The sequence below is a fragment of the Kogia breviceps genome, chromosome 18, assembly GCF_026419965.1.
Source record: "Kogia breviceps isolate mKogBre1 chromosome 18, mKogBre1 haplotype 1, whole genome shotgun sequence".
NCBI lineage: Eukaryota > Metazoa > Chordata > Mammalia > Artiodactyla > Physeteridae > Kogia > Kogia breviceps.
In genome coordinates, this window is record NC_081327.1 from 56880678 (window position 1) to 56897776 (window position 17099).

The window sequence follows — 17099 nt, forward strand, 5'->3', positions numbered from 1 at the left end:
GCGAGGAGCAGGCCGGCCCACCCTCCCCCTTGGCCCCGCCCCTGTCTCCTGGGGCACAGGTGACCGTGGGGGGAACTGAACCCCAGCCACGTGGCCCCCCGTGACAGCATCCTGCGGTCCCGGCATGACCCTGAGCCCCTCTGAGACGGCCTCCATCACAGGTACCCTAAGTCCTACACTAGGGGAGGCCGAGCCCGGGAGCCCCCGAAACATCTCCCCTCCCTGTGAGGACAGCAGCCCTGTTCACGGGCCACCCGAGCTGCCTGCCCACACCCCGAAGACAGTTTCAGGGGGCCACCGAGGCCTGGGGCTGCTGTGGCTACTGTGGCCACGTCACACGTGAGGACACCAAGGCTCCAGCAGGCGAAGGGCCCTGCTGGGACCCGGACCCTCCCAGGACGAGGGTCTCCTCCCTGCCCCCCCCTCCCCCGTGCTCTGGCCACGTGGCTGGGCGCCCAGGGCCTTCCCCACCAGCTCCGGACACCAGCCTGGGACAGGACGCAGGGTGGGCCATCCCTCGAGGGAGCTCTCGTCCCCGCACACAGGGCCCATCGTCATGGGCCTTGTGGGGTCACGACTGGACCCCGACCCTGTTACAGGCCGGGCAGGCTCGGGCCACCACTGCTCTGTGCCCTGGGGGCCCACTAACCGAAGAACTAAACACACACCGTCAAGTGACTCCCGGCCGAGTCCCAGCCCTGGGCGCACGCTGGCCTTCACAGCTCCACCGGGGCCTCCCCACTGCCAGGACCCCCTTCGGCCCAGGTGGACCCCTGCCACCCCTGCCCGAGGTCACTCCATGGCAGTGCCCGGACACAGATGATCAGCACAGGGTCCAGCAGCCTCCACGCCCAGGTCTCCTGGACACGGGGGCCTATGTCTCAGCGCCGGGTAATCTCGCAGGAGCTGCCACGGAGGCCAGGGCCCAGGGCCGGGCCTGTCGGTTCCCCCTCCCGTGAGCTCCCCCGGGGGGCACCCTTTACATGGAGGGTGACACCAGCTGCTCCGACTCCAGAGACGCCGGGGGCCCGCCCACCGGAGGACACAGCCCAGCAAAACCACAACGGTCCCGCTGTGTGTCCTCCAGGAGGGGCCGGGGCTCAAGGGACGAGCCTTCCTCCCTCCCACCCGCCGGTCTTGGAATGGCCTGACCTTGGGCCGTGGGCCTGCTGGGCGCTGTAGGTAAAGGGGCGACAGACAGAAGCGAAAGGACAGAAGCGGGCACGAAGTGCCCTGTGCCCGGCACTGTCACTCAGCCCTGGTCCTCGGGGCTTCCCCTCCACGCCCCTCGCCGGGCCTGCTTCTCTCTGTGGCCGGCCCTGGCCAAGCCTCCCCCCCAACACTTCGTGGCCACTGGGATCCGGAATGCCGGCCTGGTTTCACGGCCCCCCTCCTGAGAAGGCTGGGGGAAAACCCAGAGGCCTTGCGTGGTGCCAGGCCCCGCATGCATGACTCCCCGGGGCTCTGGGCCACCTGAGCCCCTCCCGGGCCCTGCAGAGCCAGCCCCGGTCACACCAACTCTGAGCCTTCATCCAGCCGTCTCTCTGGCCCTCAGAAGCGCCCTCCTGATCGGGGCCGAGCCCTGCCTGCCCGTCTGCGAGTCTCCTGTGCACGTGTCTGATGTCCGCACACCAGACACAGCGCGAGCCCTGGACGGTGGGGCCGGGTCCTCAACTGAGTCTCAGCACAGAGCCGCACCCGGGGCCTCAGAAAGTTCTGGTGAAGGAGGACAGGAAGGAGGGCAGGACCGCCCACAAGTCTCACTGGCGACGAGGCCGAGGCCTGGAACCTGGACCTGCCGGGCCCCACGCCCCAGCCCCTTCTGTAGCCCCCAGGCCCCTCTGGGCGCCAGGCAGGCCAGGCAGGGCCGGGCACCGGTAAAGGACAGAGACGGCGCGTGGGCCGGTCTGTGAGATGCGGGTCACGTCCTCCAGATGCACCGTGGCTCGCGGCCGATCTGGGTACCACAACGCTGAGCCCCTGCCCGAGGGGTCCCGGCCCTCCCACCAACATTCCGCGTGGGGTCCTCGGGGTGGCCGCCCAAGGGGGAGGTCAGGCGACTCTCGTGGGGAAAGGGGGGGCATCCATCCGGGAGGGAAACCAGGGCACAGGAATTTTGCAGACACTGCACTGCCTCCCAGGTTCAGAAAGGAATGGCTTCGGGGGGAGGACGTTTTCGATGGCAACAGAATTATAAACACGTTATGTATTCAAGCTGAACAAAGGCTCTTTGCTATCCCTGCTGAAATTTGTTTTTACAAAACTCCGGCCCCCCTACATTCTCCATCAGCCTGTATCTGATCACACCACCGCCAAGCAAAACCTTCACCAGCAAGTCCTCTTCAAACGACACTGACGTGCTTCCCAGCTAGACCGTCTGGTGGGCGCAGGATGGATGTTTCCTCCTACCCACTGGTTTCCACCCATAACTCTCCACGGCAGGGGGTCCCTCAGCTCCCTTAGGGTTCCCGTCAGCACTCCTGGTACCCGGAACCCAGCCGGCCAGGGTCTTCCAGACCAAGTCTTGTCTTTAGGAAGATGCTGGAACGTGAGATCCCAGGAAGCCAGGGGACACAGAGGCCGGTCTCCCCACTCCCAGACACACGGGGCTACGGGGGTGGGGGTGGTGTCGCTCTGTGTCCTCACGGTGACCTCAGCCCCTACGAGACCACAGATCGGTGGCAGCCACACAGAAGGCTACCGCGGGCCTGCCATCCAGCCATCCTGGAGAAGCCAGCACCTCCGCTCACCAAGAGACAGCCCCGAGAAAGTTCCCGAGAGCGTCCCTCTCAGGAGCCGGCGACGGGGAGACTCCACCTGCGCACAGCACACACCCGGCGGTACGCCACGAGAACGCGGCCCGGCGGGAAGACACGCCGCCACCAAAGGCCACTGCGTCGGCGCCCATCGAGGGAGGGGTCGCCACGGCGGGCAGCCGTCCACAGGGCACGGGGACCCTGCCGGGGGCCGGGGGCACGTTCCCGCGAGGAAGATCCAGCGGCACTGGCGACACAGCCCCTCCCGGCCGTGCTCCTAACGCAGGAGGCGCGTCACCAAGCTCTCTGCACGAACCGGCGCCCATCCTGGTCACCACCGGGCCCGCCCCGTGTGGGCAGGACAGCGGCCTCGGCGTGACGGACCTGTTTCTCCTGCTGCTCTGGGACGGAAGACCCGCCGGGCGACGTTCAGCCCGCCTAACTCGGCATCAGCGCTTCTCCCGGGACCGCGTGACGCGCCGACTCCAGGGACACCCGTTAGCTAAGGCGGTGGACCTGGGGCCGGGCGCTCAGAGATGGGGACCCCTCCCCCCTCCCCTCCCCCTCCCTCTCCCCTCTCCCCCCTCTCCCCTCCCCTCCCTCCCCTTCCCTCCCCCTCCCCCTCCCCTCCCCCTCCCCCTCCCCCTTCCCTCCCCCTCCCCCTTCCCTCTCCCCTTCCCCTTCCCTCCCCCCATCCCCTCCCCCTTCCCTCCCCCCTCTCCCCTCCCCCTCCCCCCTTCCCTCCCCCCTCCCCCCTCCCCCCCCCCACCCCTGCCAGGCTCAGCAGGGCCTCCCGGGACAGCTGGGAGACGCCAGGGGCTGCACTCACCCTTCCCGATCTGGATGAAGCCGAGCAGGATGATCAAGGCCAGCGCCAGCAGTTTGGCCGCGGCGAAGGCGTCCTGCACGCGGGTGGCGGCCTTCACGCTGTAACAGTTGACGGCCGTGAGCAGTACTGTGGAGACAGGGGCAGCGGGTGAGTCCCGCGGAAACGCGGGCACGGGGCCCGGCGGGGAGAACCCCAGCCCTGAGGTCACAGGCTGAGAGACCGCTGTGAGCCCAGGTGCCCCCAGGCCGCCAAAAAGGCCTTTTCGTCCTAATGAATGAATTTCAACACCTCTCCGCCACCTGAGTCCCTCCCGCAGGAGCCCTGGAGGAGAGCGCCGCGCTCAGAGCGGGTCGAACGCACAGACTGCCATCTGCGGGGGTGGGGGGGGTGCTCAGTCACCTTTCTGCTCCCACCTGACACTTCAGCACAAGTGTCAGGCTCTCCCACAGGCACCCAAACTTCTCAAGGTGGGAACCCTCCCTTCAGAGGGTCCTCGTAGGATCCCCCAGGGACATAGGGGGCGCAGCAGCAGCCTGACAAGCCCGGGGGGGCGTCCACGGGCGCTGAAGGAGATGCACAGCCCCGGGGTCCTAGTGGTGAGAAGAGCCAACAAGCACCAGCTCTGCGGCTGCTGTCACAGCAGATACTAAAGACCCAAACTCCGTGCCAGTCACCACCACGGGGAGGGAGAGGGGGCACGGCGGGGGGGGGGCAGCTAAGCCAGGCTCCCCGAATGCGCCGACACACGCAGGCCCCGCCTGGGACCCCAGGGAGACCCTTCCAAGTCCCGAGCAGAGGTGGAGGCAGCGCTTAGTGTTCAGCGACCTCGCGAGCGGCCGCTCTGCAAACCCACCACGAAACAAAATCAGATTAAAACAAAGGCAACAAACGAACACTCAACACCCGTGCCTTCCTACTCCAAGTCCCACGTGGAAACACGCACGCCGTGAGGCCAGCGCTCCAGTGCCACGCCACTGCTGACGCCAGCTGCCCAGGGAGATGGCCGGCGCGCAAGTGGGGCCTTTTATTCTCGGCAGGCCGGCGGGTCAAACTTTAACCAGCACAGCCTGGACCCAAGGGAAGGGCGTCTGTCCACCACGCCCCGCACACACCGGCTTTTCCCAAGGGCTGCGGTGGGTGAGAAAGTCTGGACCGGGCTTCTGCTCAGACAGAACCAACCCCGGGCTGGCAGATGCCATGTGGCTTCTTCCCCCAGCTAAATCAATTACATGTACTTTTACAATGTGAGGGAAAGGCCACAAAGAAATAAATCCACCCTAATTAACTAGATGAGACCTGACAGTTCACGCGTAAGAAAAACAGGAAATGGCCCCCTGAGCTCTGGTTAGGACCAGGGCCCCACACTACACCCCTCCCAGGCTTCTCTCTTCTGGAAATTAACTGATACCCAAATACCACCCTCCCCCATCACTTTCTCTTTGCCGCTCTAAGCCTGGCTGATGCAGCGGCTGACCAAGACTGTTGGCTATGCCCTCAGAAAGTTCAGGTTGAAAACTGTTTCAAAACCAGTTGCTTGGGCTTCCCGGGTGGCACAGTGGTTGAGAGTCCGCCTGCCGACGCAGGGGACGCGGGTTCGTGCCCCGGTCCGGGAGGATCCCACGTGCCGCGGAGCGGCTGGGCCCGGGAGCCGTGGCCGCTGAGCCTGCGCGTCTGGAGCCTGTGCTCCGCGACGGGAGAGGCCGCAGCAGTGAGAGGCCCGCGTACCGCAAAAAACCAACCAAACAAACAAAACCAGTTGCTTTTGGCTACTACTCCCAAACTGAAACCCTCAGACGTTCCCAGATCAGATATGAAGGCAAAGAGCTGTCACAAATGGACCTGGAGTGGCCCTCACTCGTGGGGACCCTGGCCGAGTCTGCACCTGTCAGAGGCTCGCGGTAAAATGAGCTGCCTCAGGGTGGTGGGGCTTACACGAGGCTGTGAGAACGTGGGGACAAAGTATCCGTGTCACAGCCTGAAGCCATCTCCAGCAGCAGGAGCTGAGCCCGGGCTCAGATGAGGGGGCTGACGTGCGCAAGGGACAAACAGCACCAGTGACCTTCACCGTGTGGCTCTGGGGTGGACACACTCTCAGTCCAGGCCCTCGGGACCAACGCGGAGACAGCTGTCCCGTATTAAGTACATCAGCACTGCCATTCCCGGCACAGAAGAGGAAACAGAGGCTCAGAGAGGACCCCTGTACACGGTGCCAGGGGCAGACCCAGATCTCTGAGGCCCGTCTGATCTCCCACCGCCAGGGCGGGGGCGGGGGAGGAGGTTGAACAGCAGAGTTCAGGATTCTCCCGGGCGTCCAGGCTGGTGCGAACTGCCACGTGGCTGGGACCCAGGGTGAGGGGGCCTTGGAGGGCAACCCAGGTTCTTTCCCACCACCGGCCCCAGGGAGCCTGTGCACAGTAAGGCGGGGAGGGGGCAGTTCCGGGCCTGTCGCACATTATGGGGAATGTGACAGCCCTGAGGCCTTGTCTTCCGGATGCGCCAAGAGGCTGACAGATTGCATCACACGCCTCCATTCATACCGGGCAGGAAGTGGGGAGAGCCACGGCCAAGCCACACACACGGGGAGGCGGCTCTTCCCGCCGCCAGCCCGGCCCAGCTGCCCTCACTGTCACCGCCGCACGACTCGGCTGCTTTGACTCACCCCATTTGGGGGCCTGCACCCCAAGGGGAGCAGGGGCACCTCTCCCCACCTCACAGATAAGGGCTCGGAGGATCCAGGAAGGGGGTGTGGCTGGCCCAGAGCCCCAGCCCCAGGGCCGTCCCACCGCGGTGGTCACTGGGGGCGCGACGGGCCGAGGCCCAGGGCCCCTCCTCTACCGACCCCAGGCCCTCCCCTTCAGGAACACAGGGTGCCCCCCTGCCCGTGCAGAGCAGAGCCCCGCCCCGCCGGCAGGTGTCCGAGCCCCTGTGGACAGAGGGTACTGTTGCATGAGCTCAGCTCCGTGTCAGAGAGTGCACAGGCAGGGCCGGGCTGGCCGTCTGCAGTAGGGAGGGAATGGGCTGGATCCCAGAACAAAGCGGACTTTGTAATACTCATTTCTTTTACGGAAAGAAGAACTGAAACATATGATGAAACTTTAATGTCCACTGCCTTCAGCTGATGAGTAAACAAACGCTTTATTATACTCCCTAGTGTCCTTTCTAAAAAACTCTGAAATGAAATAGAATCTAAAGTAAATAAGGGGATTCACCAGGACCCGAGTCTCTTAGCCTTAAGGAAAGCAGTGCTGGGAGGCTGGCCGGGAGGCTGGATTTGCCTCTCGGCTCCACTGCTTTCAGGGCCCATCACCTGCACGAGGTGCCCGACTCTTCAGAGCCTCAGCCTCCACAGCCACAGGACGGAGGGGGGTGACAGGGACGCGAGAGGCTCCGGGGGTCACACGAGGGTCTGCTGCTGTGCGGCGGGGGAGGGGGGGACAGTCAACCCCAGGGCACCCGCAGGCGGGCTGCTGGGGTTCCCCGTGCCAGCACCCCCAGATAAGCACCCCGCGACAGCTGGGGCCGGGGAGATAGAGCCCAGCGGCCTCCGGAGAGGACTGGCGGCGGCTGCGTGCAGAAGGCGGGGCCCAGCGGGAAGCCCACCCTTCAGGGCTGCGCCCGCCCCGCCCTCGTCCTGCTGTGGCACGGCCACCTAGCTGGCCTGCAGGGGCGCCCCAGCTCCACCTCGCAAGTGAGCTGTGGGCCCCGGGGCTGCGCTGGAGGGCCCGCCACCCTCAGCAACGTCACCGTTCCTCTGCCAGCGGACCCACACACTCGCACTCACACCCGGGTCCACCGCCCCCACCCCAGGGGCTCCACCTGTACCCCATCCTCGTGCCCGAGACAGCAGGAAGCGCTGCCCAGTGGGGGACGGAGAACGCTTGGCCGGCCTCCTGGGCTGCTCTCAGCCCGTGGCCCTGGCGACAGCTGGTCACACTTAGAGCCGGGCCACGAGCGCCAACTCCAGCTGCGGCCTGGCCGAGCAGGCGGCTTGAGTTCAGAGTCCTGTCTGCAGCCCGCAAGGGCCGCACGTGCCCAGGGGACCACCCGGGCCGAGGACAGGGGCTGGTCCACAGGCTCGGGGATGCACAGCAGGCCCCCCCATCTGTTATTTCTCAGGACCCCCTTGGGTAGCGCCTCCGGGACCCTCCCAGACCCTGAGCACAGGGTGGCCGGCGGGGAGCTGCCGCTGCTCCGCCCATCAGCGTACAAACGGGACGGGTGCCACCAGCCTCCGGGAGGGTGCTTATCTGAGCTGCTCCCAAAGGTTCCTGCCGGGCCTCGCCTGGCGTGACCTCTCACCCCGGCATGACGGGTTATCTCACTCTCCAGGCCCCGGGGTCCGCCTCCCGATGGCAACGCTTCACACATAGGCTGCCGTCAGCCCCGTCAGCCGCCGCGGGCCAGCCTCCCAGCCCCCTGGTACACTCTGCGCAGCCGGCTGGCTCTCTCACTCGCAAGGGAGGGCTGGAAATGCAAGGGGGCCTGTTTTCATTTAAAAACACCAAAACAGGGGCTTCCCTGGTGGCGCAGTGGTTGAGAGTCCGCCTGCCAATGCAGAGGACGCGGGTTCGAGCCCGGGTCCAGGAAGATCCCACGTGCCGCGGAGCAACTGGGCCCGTGAGCCGTGGCCGCTGAGCCTGCGCGTCCGGAGCCTGTGCTCCGCAACGGGAGAGGCCGCGACACTGAGAGGCCCGCGCACCGCGATGAACAGTGGCCCCCGCTCGCCGCAACTAGAGAAAGCCCGCGCACAGAAACGAAGACCCAACACAGCCAAAAATAAATAAATGAATAAATTTATAAAAACACCAAAAACAAAACAAAACAAAATACAAAAAACACACCCAAAACCTTAGTTCCCCAAACCTGCACCCCCTGCACTGGAAGCGCGGAGTCGTAACCACCGGACCACCAGGGAACTCTGCTCAATATTCTGTAACAACCTAAACGGGAAAAGAATTTGAAAAAGAATAGATACGGGTACATGTATAACGGAGTCACTTTGCTGTACACCTGAAACTAACACAACATTGTTAATCAACTATACTCGAAAATAAAGTAAAACAATGTTAAAGTTCAAACAAAGAAACAAACAAAAACACACACCCGAATCCATTTCCCTCTCTGACAGAGGGTAACACCCTGTTTGGATTTATCGTGCCCAGTGACCAGGGCTGCCCCTGGATTTTGTGTATGCCAGTAACAAAATCTTCAACGATCCTGGCAACAAGGGCAAAGTATAAGCACCTGCTGCGTGCTCTCCATCACTCAGTGCCCTTGGCGCTCCTTGGGGTCCCCTCACCCTCACCCCCTCTGCTGACTCGAGGACAAACACACCAGACAAGGTCATGACCGAGGCCAACAGAACCATCTGAAAAAAAAGCATCTGGGGACTGGCTGGGCCCCCACTCATCAGAAAACCCATCTACTGTCCCCATGTCTCTGATGGGGCCGCAGCCGTGGCCCCTCCATCGTCCCCAGCCCTGTGCCTGTAGGGACCGTGCCTCCAGGATGGAAAGGGGAGTGCAGGTATCACTTGGGTTTCACGCAGGGTCCACGGGTCAGAGCCCCAGAGCCTAGAACCTCACTACCAAGTGAGTCCTACTAAGCCGCCAGCGGCGTCCTCAAGTGAGTCTCTGAAAAAGGTGCTTTCTGCACGTGGCTTTAGGACGCTTAGCGAAAAGGGCCAATACTTGAGACAAAGACAGTCTGAGGCCCAGCAGTAACTGCCACCCCACACAGGTGGGAGGGGCCAAGATGCCGGGCAGAGGAGCACCGTTTTAGCCGCAGCTCTGCTGGCAGGTCCCCGGTGGCCCCCGAGACAGGAGAGGAAGTGGCTGGCAGGCTGGCCGTGCTGCAGGAAGCCGGGCCAGCCCGGTCTCTTGGGGGCAGCAGCTGTCACGGGGCCAGAGAACAGCAGCAGCTGACTAAGGTGACTGAGGCTGGACGAGCCCTGGGCCCAGGCGGCCAGCCCGCCTGCCGTCCGGAGCCTCTACCCGCCAAACAGCAGCACTCGCTGGGCACCCGGATCCGGAGCCCAGGCTGCAGGTGGGCCAAGGCTCCTAGACGGGGGCCAGTGAAACCCTGGGCTTGCGTGACCCAGGTGGCTGGGAGAGTGGCCAGCAGCGGGGGGTGACCACCGACAAAGCGTCCAGTCGCTCTGGCGTTCTTGTCCTGCCTTTACTCTACTGTCCAAAACCGCCCAGCACACAGGGACCCAGGGTTCACGGTGGGTGCTCGGTGCTTTGGGGCCTCCACTCTGGTCCTGGACACCCAGGTATCCACTGGGCTTGGTGAGAGTCCCCTCCACCCCAGGCCTGGCCCCCCTGATGGCCTGTGTCTCCACAACCCAGCATCTTCCCTTCCTGCCCTAACTCTGCTGCCTCCTAATAACAGATAGGTCTCCCACCCTGGAGCGTATCAGAGTCCCTGAGGACCTCGTAAAACAGGTCCCCGCAACCCAGAGCCCCTGACTGGGCAGGCCCGAGAACCTGCGTTTTCTGACAGTTCAGGGAGAACCAGTGGGTGACTTCTCGACGTGTAATTCACCTTTACTGGCTCTGAGAGAGTGCACGCACAGGACCCAACTGTACCCCAAACATCTGAGAGGGCCGACCTCGCTTCCAGGCGCGCTCAAATACAGAGCCCGCTCCGGGTGAGAGTCCGGCTCTGGACCCACCCAGGACCCCACCACCGGCCACTCCAGACCGGAGCCTCCAGAGAGTCTGGAAAACGGAAAGAAAATGAAGGCATTCTCGGGGGCAGGGGCTGCTCAGGTGGGACCAAGGGCTCCAGTTCCAGTGTCTGATCTCCACAGAGAGAGGCAGCGGCCGCCGGAGCAAACGGACGCGACACCTCAGTGCAGTTGGGACGATGCCCCTCGAACGCCCCCGCCCTTGTCGAGCCACTGATTTTCCCGCAGAAAGAATTGCAAACAGGCTGAGTCACATTTTCAAACGTGACCAGCCCTGGAACGTGTTTCACGTTTTCCATTTTTAACTGGGGCTGGGCGACGCCCGGCCACAGAGCTCCCCCTGCTTGGTGGTGGGGGTCTCAGCGCGCATCAGGAACAGGGCTGACACTTCATTTCAAAACACACCAGGACTTCCCTGGTGGCGCAGTGGTTGGGAGTCTGCCTGCCGATGCAGGGGACACGGGTTCGAGCCCTGGTCCGGGAAGATCCCACATGCTACGGAGCAACTAAGCCCGTGCGCCACAACTACTGAGGCTGCGCTCTAGAGCCTGTGAGCCACAACTACTGAGCCCACGCGCCACAACTACTGAGGCTGCGCTCCAGAGCCTGCGAGCCACAGCTATGGAGCCCGCGTGCCGCAACTACTGGGAGCCCACGCGCCTAGAGCCCGTGCTCCGCAGCAAGAGAAGCCACCGCAATGGGAAGCCCGTGCACCGCGACGAAGAGCAGCCCCTGCACGGCAACGAAGACCCAAACACGGTCAAAACCAAAAATAAATAAATAAATTTAAAAATAATAATAAACAAAACACACCAGAAAAAGGCAGGTTCAGTTCACTTGACACCTTCAGTTCTGCTTGACACCCTGAAGTTAGCAGAAACCCCACAAGTCTCACTTTTTTGGGTTCTTCTGAAGCAGGGCCCTGCCGAATACAGAGGTTCCCAAAGGTCCCCCCGCCTCCAACCCCGGCCCCAAGGACAGCCAGGACCCATAAGAGGGAGCCCCCTCCAAGTTGGCCCTGATTTCTGACGTGCTGTGTGAACTTGGGCAGGTTATTCAGTGGGTCTGAGCCTCTGTTTCCTCATCAGCTACATAGGAATACTGCTGCTGGCCCCACGGGTGCGTGTTAACATGCAGACACGCCGACTGGCACGCCTGCCGAGTGAAGACGTGCCGAGGATGGCCGAGGCTGTGTGTGCAGGGGACTCCGTGGTTAGTCTCCATCCCTGGCTCGCACCTCCGTGGTCTGGAATCCACCCCCCCCCAAACCTGCTGCAGCATCTGGGGGTGAGAGGACACCGCAGCATCCACCCAGCCCCCTCATTTGCTAGTTGGGGTCAGCAGAGCTCAGAGAGGTTGTCCGACTTGCCAGAAGTCACACAGCAGTCGCCAGGGGAGTGGGGTGAGGACGCCCAGGCCTCCTAAGTCCCACTCCCATGTTCTGGCCACTCGACTGGGGTCTTCAACCCCGGCTGCCTGTGACAGGCTCCACACGCCCCCCCCCAGCTCCCCCAGCATGCACTGTGTGCACTATTACAGACCTAGCTCTGCCTGGGAGGGCCTGGGCGTCAGTCCTCCCGACCACGTGGTCCAAGGTGCAGCCAAGAAAGAGACCCACCAACCAGGGCAAGTCCCACAGGGCCCCACCCACCAGGAACACACGTCTACTGACACCCTTGAAGTGGGGGGGACAGCTGGGTGGGGGGCACAGAAGCAGGCTGTTGCGGTGGGGGGGGGCGCCTGGCAGGGCTGACTTCAGAACCCTACGACCCTGGACAACAGCCTGGGCTGAGAGTCCCTCCCCACGCGGCCAGAGGGCCATCCCTGGTCACCTGGGACGAGGCCAGCCGTGGACCCTCGACGACCCTCTGCGCCTCAGCAGGTGAGCTGTCCCCCCAACCCCCCGACCCGGGAATAAGTGCTCGTAACCGAGCTCTGGTGACCTTCCCTCCCCGCCCAGACCCCCGAACCCGGCCCCTCAGCCCGAGCTGTCAGCCCCTCCCGGAACAGGCCGCCCGGGGGCAACTTCTCTCCCCACCCCCGCTTGGTCCCTTCCCTCAGCTCTGACGGGGTCGGGCACTGCGGCCGGTAACACGTGGTTGCTGCCGTGTGGGGTGCCCAGCCCGGGCCCTGCACCTGCCGCTGTGCCGGGCACACCTGCTCTGGCGTGCTGCGTTCCTGCTGCAACGCCGGGCCCCTGCCGCGGGGCCGCCAAACCACACGCCCTCTGCAGGCACAACGGGACCGACCCGCTGTGCTCCGGGCTCTGAAACACGGGCCCCGCGAGGCCACGCAGCCGGCGAGCCGGAGCCGGGGCCCTCGCAGCCCTGCCGGCTGACTCAGGCTGACGAGGTGCCCCAGAAGGGGACCAGGCGAGCACACAGCCCTGCAGCCAGCGTCCATGCCGAGGGCGGAATCCCGTGCCGGCCTTGGGCAGCTCACGTGGACAGGGACAAATCGCTGGGTGGCCACGGGCCCACGTCTCTGGGCAGAGGCCACACTCGGGGCGACTCACAGACGATCAGGCCGTCAGCCAGCAGCCAAGGTCAGGGTGACTCAGAGGGCAGATTGGGTTCCCTGCATCACGCCGGAGGCTTCAGAGAGCGCGCGCATCCCGCTGGGGGAGGGTGGCGCAGCCCAGAGAACACCCCGCCCGAAGGCAGGTCTGGACAGAAGGAAGGACGGGGGGGCGTGGGGGTAAAACCACACCCCTCCCTCCGGCTGCCCGGTCCGCCCACCCTCCCAGGCAAGAATTCCGGACCCTGCCAGGACTGAGGGAAGAGCTGGGCGGGGAACTCCTGCCAGGATGTACGTGGGACCCCAACCATCGAGCCCAGAAGCTGCTGGACTAGGCAGTGGTCCTGCGAGGGGGGGAGGACAGGGCAAGGCCCGCTGGCGGGGACAGGTGTGCTCTGGGCAGCTCCCCCAGCCGCTGAGCCAGACAAGGGCCCCGGAAGGTCACCCTGACTGGGGGTGCAGAATCACGTGCCCCCCGGCCCCCGGCACCTGCTGTGAGTCACCGAAGGAGAGGACAGGAGCTGGAGGCCAGCGCGGGCACGGGACAGGGCCCGCGGCCACTGGGCAGATGGAACCAACGGGGCAGCTGTCAGCCCCCCTGCCCTGGAAGCTCGCTTGCAAAGTTCTGAGAGAAAGACGGAGGTTTTTCTAGATGGTTCCCTATAAGGGGTCCGAGTCCCCCACAGTGCGGGGGCAGTGCTTCCCGGAGAGCCCAGGACACACACACACACCCCTCAGATCCACCAGTGTGTGCCCCTGACGGGCGGGCACCTGGACGTGGCGACCGACACCGGCCCGGACGCCTGACACCCTCGGCACGGGCACGGCCGTGTCCCCACGCCGGGTGACAGAGGCGGCTCCGGAGGGGAAGGGCGCCGCAGTCTCCCTGGCTGTAAAGTGGGGTGAGGACACTGATTTCAAAGCCCGGGCCGTTTATGCCGTGACGGGGGCACCGCTCTTGGGGGGCGGGGGGAGGCCCCCAACCCGGACGGGGCCCCGGGGTTCTGGGAAGCTCTCACCGCGAGTCTGGGGTGAACGAGCAGGGTGGACCCCTCTGAGCAGGGTCTGCACATTCCATGGGATCATCAAAGGGGTCCGTGACCCGGGGGAAAAGGGTCAGAAATGCCCTCCCTCAGTCACGCGCTCTGTGAAGCACCCGCGGCGCCCCGTGACTCGAGCAGGAGCGCTTTCATGTCTGGCCCAGGAAGTCGGATTTCAGGGCTAATTACCATGCTGTCGTCTACACTCAGCTCACAGCTCGCGATTCTGGGGTGGCCAGCTCCTTGGAAACACCCAGAAGCCTCTGCTTCGCGTGGCGAGGGGCTCAGGCCGGGCGGCTGGCGGGCGGCCAGACACCCTGAGCCGGGCTCGGGCCGTGTGCCGGCCTCGCTGTGACAGGCCTGCTTTGAGGCCTGGGGACACGGCGGTGGACACGCCGGGGGGGGGGGGGGGGCGCAGCGGGAAGCCTCGGGGAGAGGGTGTGCTGCTACACCCACCCCCTTCGGCTCATGACCCCAAGCGACCAACTCAGCCTGGAGCCGGCTGGCCATGGCTCACCCCCAGCCACCAAACCCCTGCCTCGCCTGCACCCCCCGCTGCGGGGACAGCTGTGTCCCAGCCCCGGGCGGGGCCGCGGCGCCACCGGTGCAATGGGCAACTCAGCTCTCGGCCCCGGACGGGGAGACCCTGGCCTTCCCTCCTCCTCTCCAACGTTCTCCTTCCTTCTTTCCGCTGACAGAGGAGAGGAGAGCCGTTTGCAGGGCGGCTCAAGAGGTCAAGGGCGAATGCCAGAAGGAGGGCACCGCTGAGAACAGTCAGAGCCACCGCGTGACTGGGGTCCCTGGGTGCCATGCTCGTTAGACACACAGTGGCTGAGGGTCCTCGAAACACCCGCCACGAAGCCCCATGTCACAGATGCGGAAACTGAGGCTAGGAGGTGCCGCGAATTTCTCAAATCAGAACCCGGGTCTGTCCACGTGCAGAACGCAGCCTCCTCACCTGACACGAGTGCAAAATATCTCAGGTCACGGGTCCCTAGAGGAACAACGGCTGAGGACCCCCTGCCCCTATCCGCGCAGGTCTGCCTGAGTGAGGGTGACAGTGGAGGCGGGGGCAGCTCTCTCTAGGGGAGCCTTGGCAGCCCGGTCTGTCCCCTGTGAGAAGGCAGGAAGGAAGGGCTTTCCAGCCCACACCAAGGGCCACCAAGCTGGAAGGGGACGCAGAGTCCCACTCTCGGCCACCAGCAGACCTGCCCGGTTCTACAAGATGGATGTGCACGACAAGTAGGGGGTCCGGTGGCCGTCCTCCCCCGTGGGAGAGGGAGAAGGGCGGGCGGCCAGGTCGGCAGCCACCTCCCTGACACCTACGTGCCCTGGGCAGGAGTGACCACAACAGCTCAGACAGGCCCCAATCCAGCAGAGGGAGATGGGAGCCCGTTCACACCCCTTCTCCTAGGAGCTTCTCCATGAGATAAAGGACTCAGTTAGGTCGCAGCTGTTTCTGAACCACAATGGCTCCCAGGTACCTGCCCTGGGCAGCTCCTCTCTGTGTATGCCTTGTCCAGCCTCTCCAGACCCCCCTGGACCCATCACAGAGAGAGGCGGCCAGGAAGGCTAGAGAAATTGCAGACGAAAACCGGGCCAGGCGAGAACCTCACCTCTCCCAAGTGACGTCTGTCGCAAAGATAAAACCCAGTGTCACCTGACTCTCAAACAAACGCTACCAAGTTTTCGCTAAGTGATAAATAGCCCGTGCAAACCTAGACTCACGCCAAACTCCTGGGGTCATCGGCAAAGAGTTACGGAGCTCGTGTCTCTCTCTCACCTTCATGACTCGTTGAAAACATGGAAACACCAGGGCCACGCCATGAAAGGGCCCCATTTCGTCAGACCTACCAGAAAAGGGACTCCTCCCCTCCCCGCGTTTACACTGTCAGTGGGATCGTTCTAAGCACCAAAGCCAACCTGAGTCACAATAAGCAGAAAGGAGCTGTCCTGGGGCGAGACCAGGGGACAGGAGAGATCAACTAGCAAAACCGAGAAGAACGTGGCTCCAGAACCCATGATACACTGTTCAAAGAGCAGGCCCCGGGGCTGTTCATGAAGCGCCAGCGCGGGCTGCTGGGCCAGGGGTACACGCGCCCCCTGCGGGGAGGGGCTCAGGAAGCATGCGAGGCAGAGGGCCCTTTCTCCTCTCGAGGAGAAGTTCTAGAACCCAGCCTGTGTGCAAAAATCAAACAACACTCAGAAACTTTCTGTGGCTTTTTGCTGCCTTCTCAGACACCCCGAAGACACCCTGCCTTCTCAGGTCCCCTCCCTGGGTGGCCATAACCTTCCTCTGTGCCCGTGACAGCAGCCCAGGCCAGCGGCTCCGAGTTCCGCCAGCCTCGGACAGGCCCACGTCCCCCTCTAGACACGGCAGGCTCTAGACTAGCGCTCACTCCTGCAGACAACGTATCCCTTTTTGTTCCTGAAAACCTCCTTTCCATCACAAAAATCAACACACACACACACACAACACACTCACACAACACACTCACATGGGTGGTTCAGAGGAAAAGAGCTGAGAATGGCTGATGGACACACGAAGAACGTCACCCTAGCTCACGCCAAAAGGGGTGCTGTTCACGTGACCCTCCACGCTGGTGACCGGAGTCCTGGTGAGGGTGTGCCCACCACAGCCCCTCCAGAATCCACCCCGAGCCTTTACCTGCTTAAACCCAAAAGTTTAAGAAAGTAAGGGATCCATTTTCCAAGACTAGAAAGTGGGCCCTTTAAAGGCACTATTATGTCATTATGTGCTGGGCCGAAACATTAAATAAGATCTAGCAATGATGAAAATAGCACATTTAAAATTCTTCAATTGGGGCTTTTCCTTACTCAGCCCAAAGCATCGTCTGAGAAGCCCACCAGAAGCCACAGGTTCCCCAGTCCTCGGGCAGATCGACTGTTGCTGTGACTATTCCTAGATTTGGACCAAAGGTTTTTATAAGCTGAGATCCTCATCGCTGAGACTCCCTCCAAAGGCAAAACGCCCCCCTCCCCCAGCGTAGTTGCTCTGTCAGGGTCTCAGGTCTCCCGGGGTCACCACTTCCCAGAGCAGTGCCTCGGAGTTCTGAAAGCCCCTCAACACTACCAGCACCACGCCGTCAGTTTATACGGGAAGCTGGTCGCCACGCTCAGAATCCCAAAAGCATCAGCACGTACTGCTGCTCAGAACGGCTCCGAGGGGTGGCGCGGTCCCCTGAGTCTTGGGGCTCGGACAGAAACCACAGACCAGCCCTGTTAGCTCTGCGCTTCTGTGCACC

The 17099-nt window shown here is 63.4% G+C and overlaps 1 protein-coding gene across 2 annotated transcripts in view; it reads right to left on the bottom strand.

Annotated features, from left to right (window-relative positions):
• The window catches only part of SLC7A5 (solute carrier family 7 member 5), a 31508-nt gene that overhangs the window by 12973 nt on the left and 1436 nt on the right, over positions 1-17099 (bottom strand). For both annotated transcript variants that reach the window (XR_010837665.1, XM_059045929.2), the window contains exon 2: positions 3586-3711. Coding sequence is in view for 1 of the 2 variants with exons in the window: in XM_059045929.2 (XP_058901912.1) it covers positions 3586-3711 (126 nt within the window). In the remaining variant the exon portion in view is untranslated. The remainder of the gene's footprint in view (positions 1-3585; positions 3712-17099) is intronic.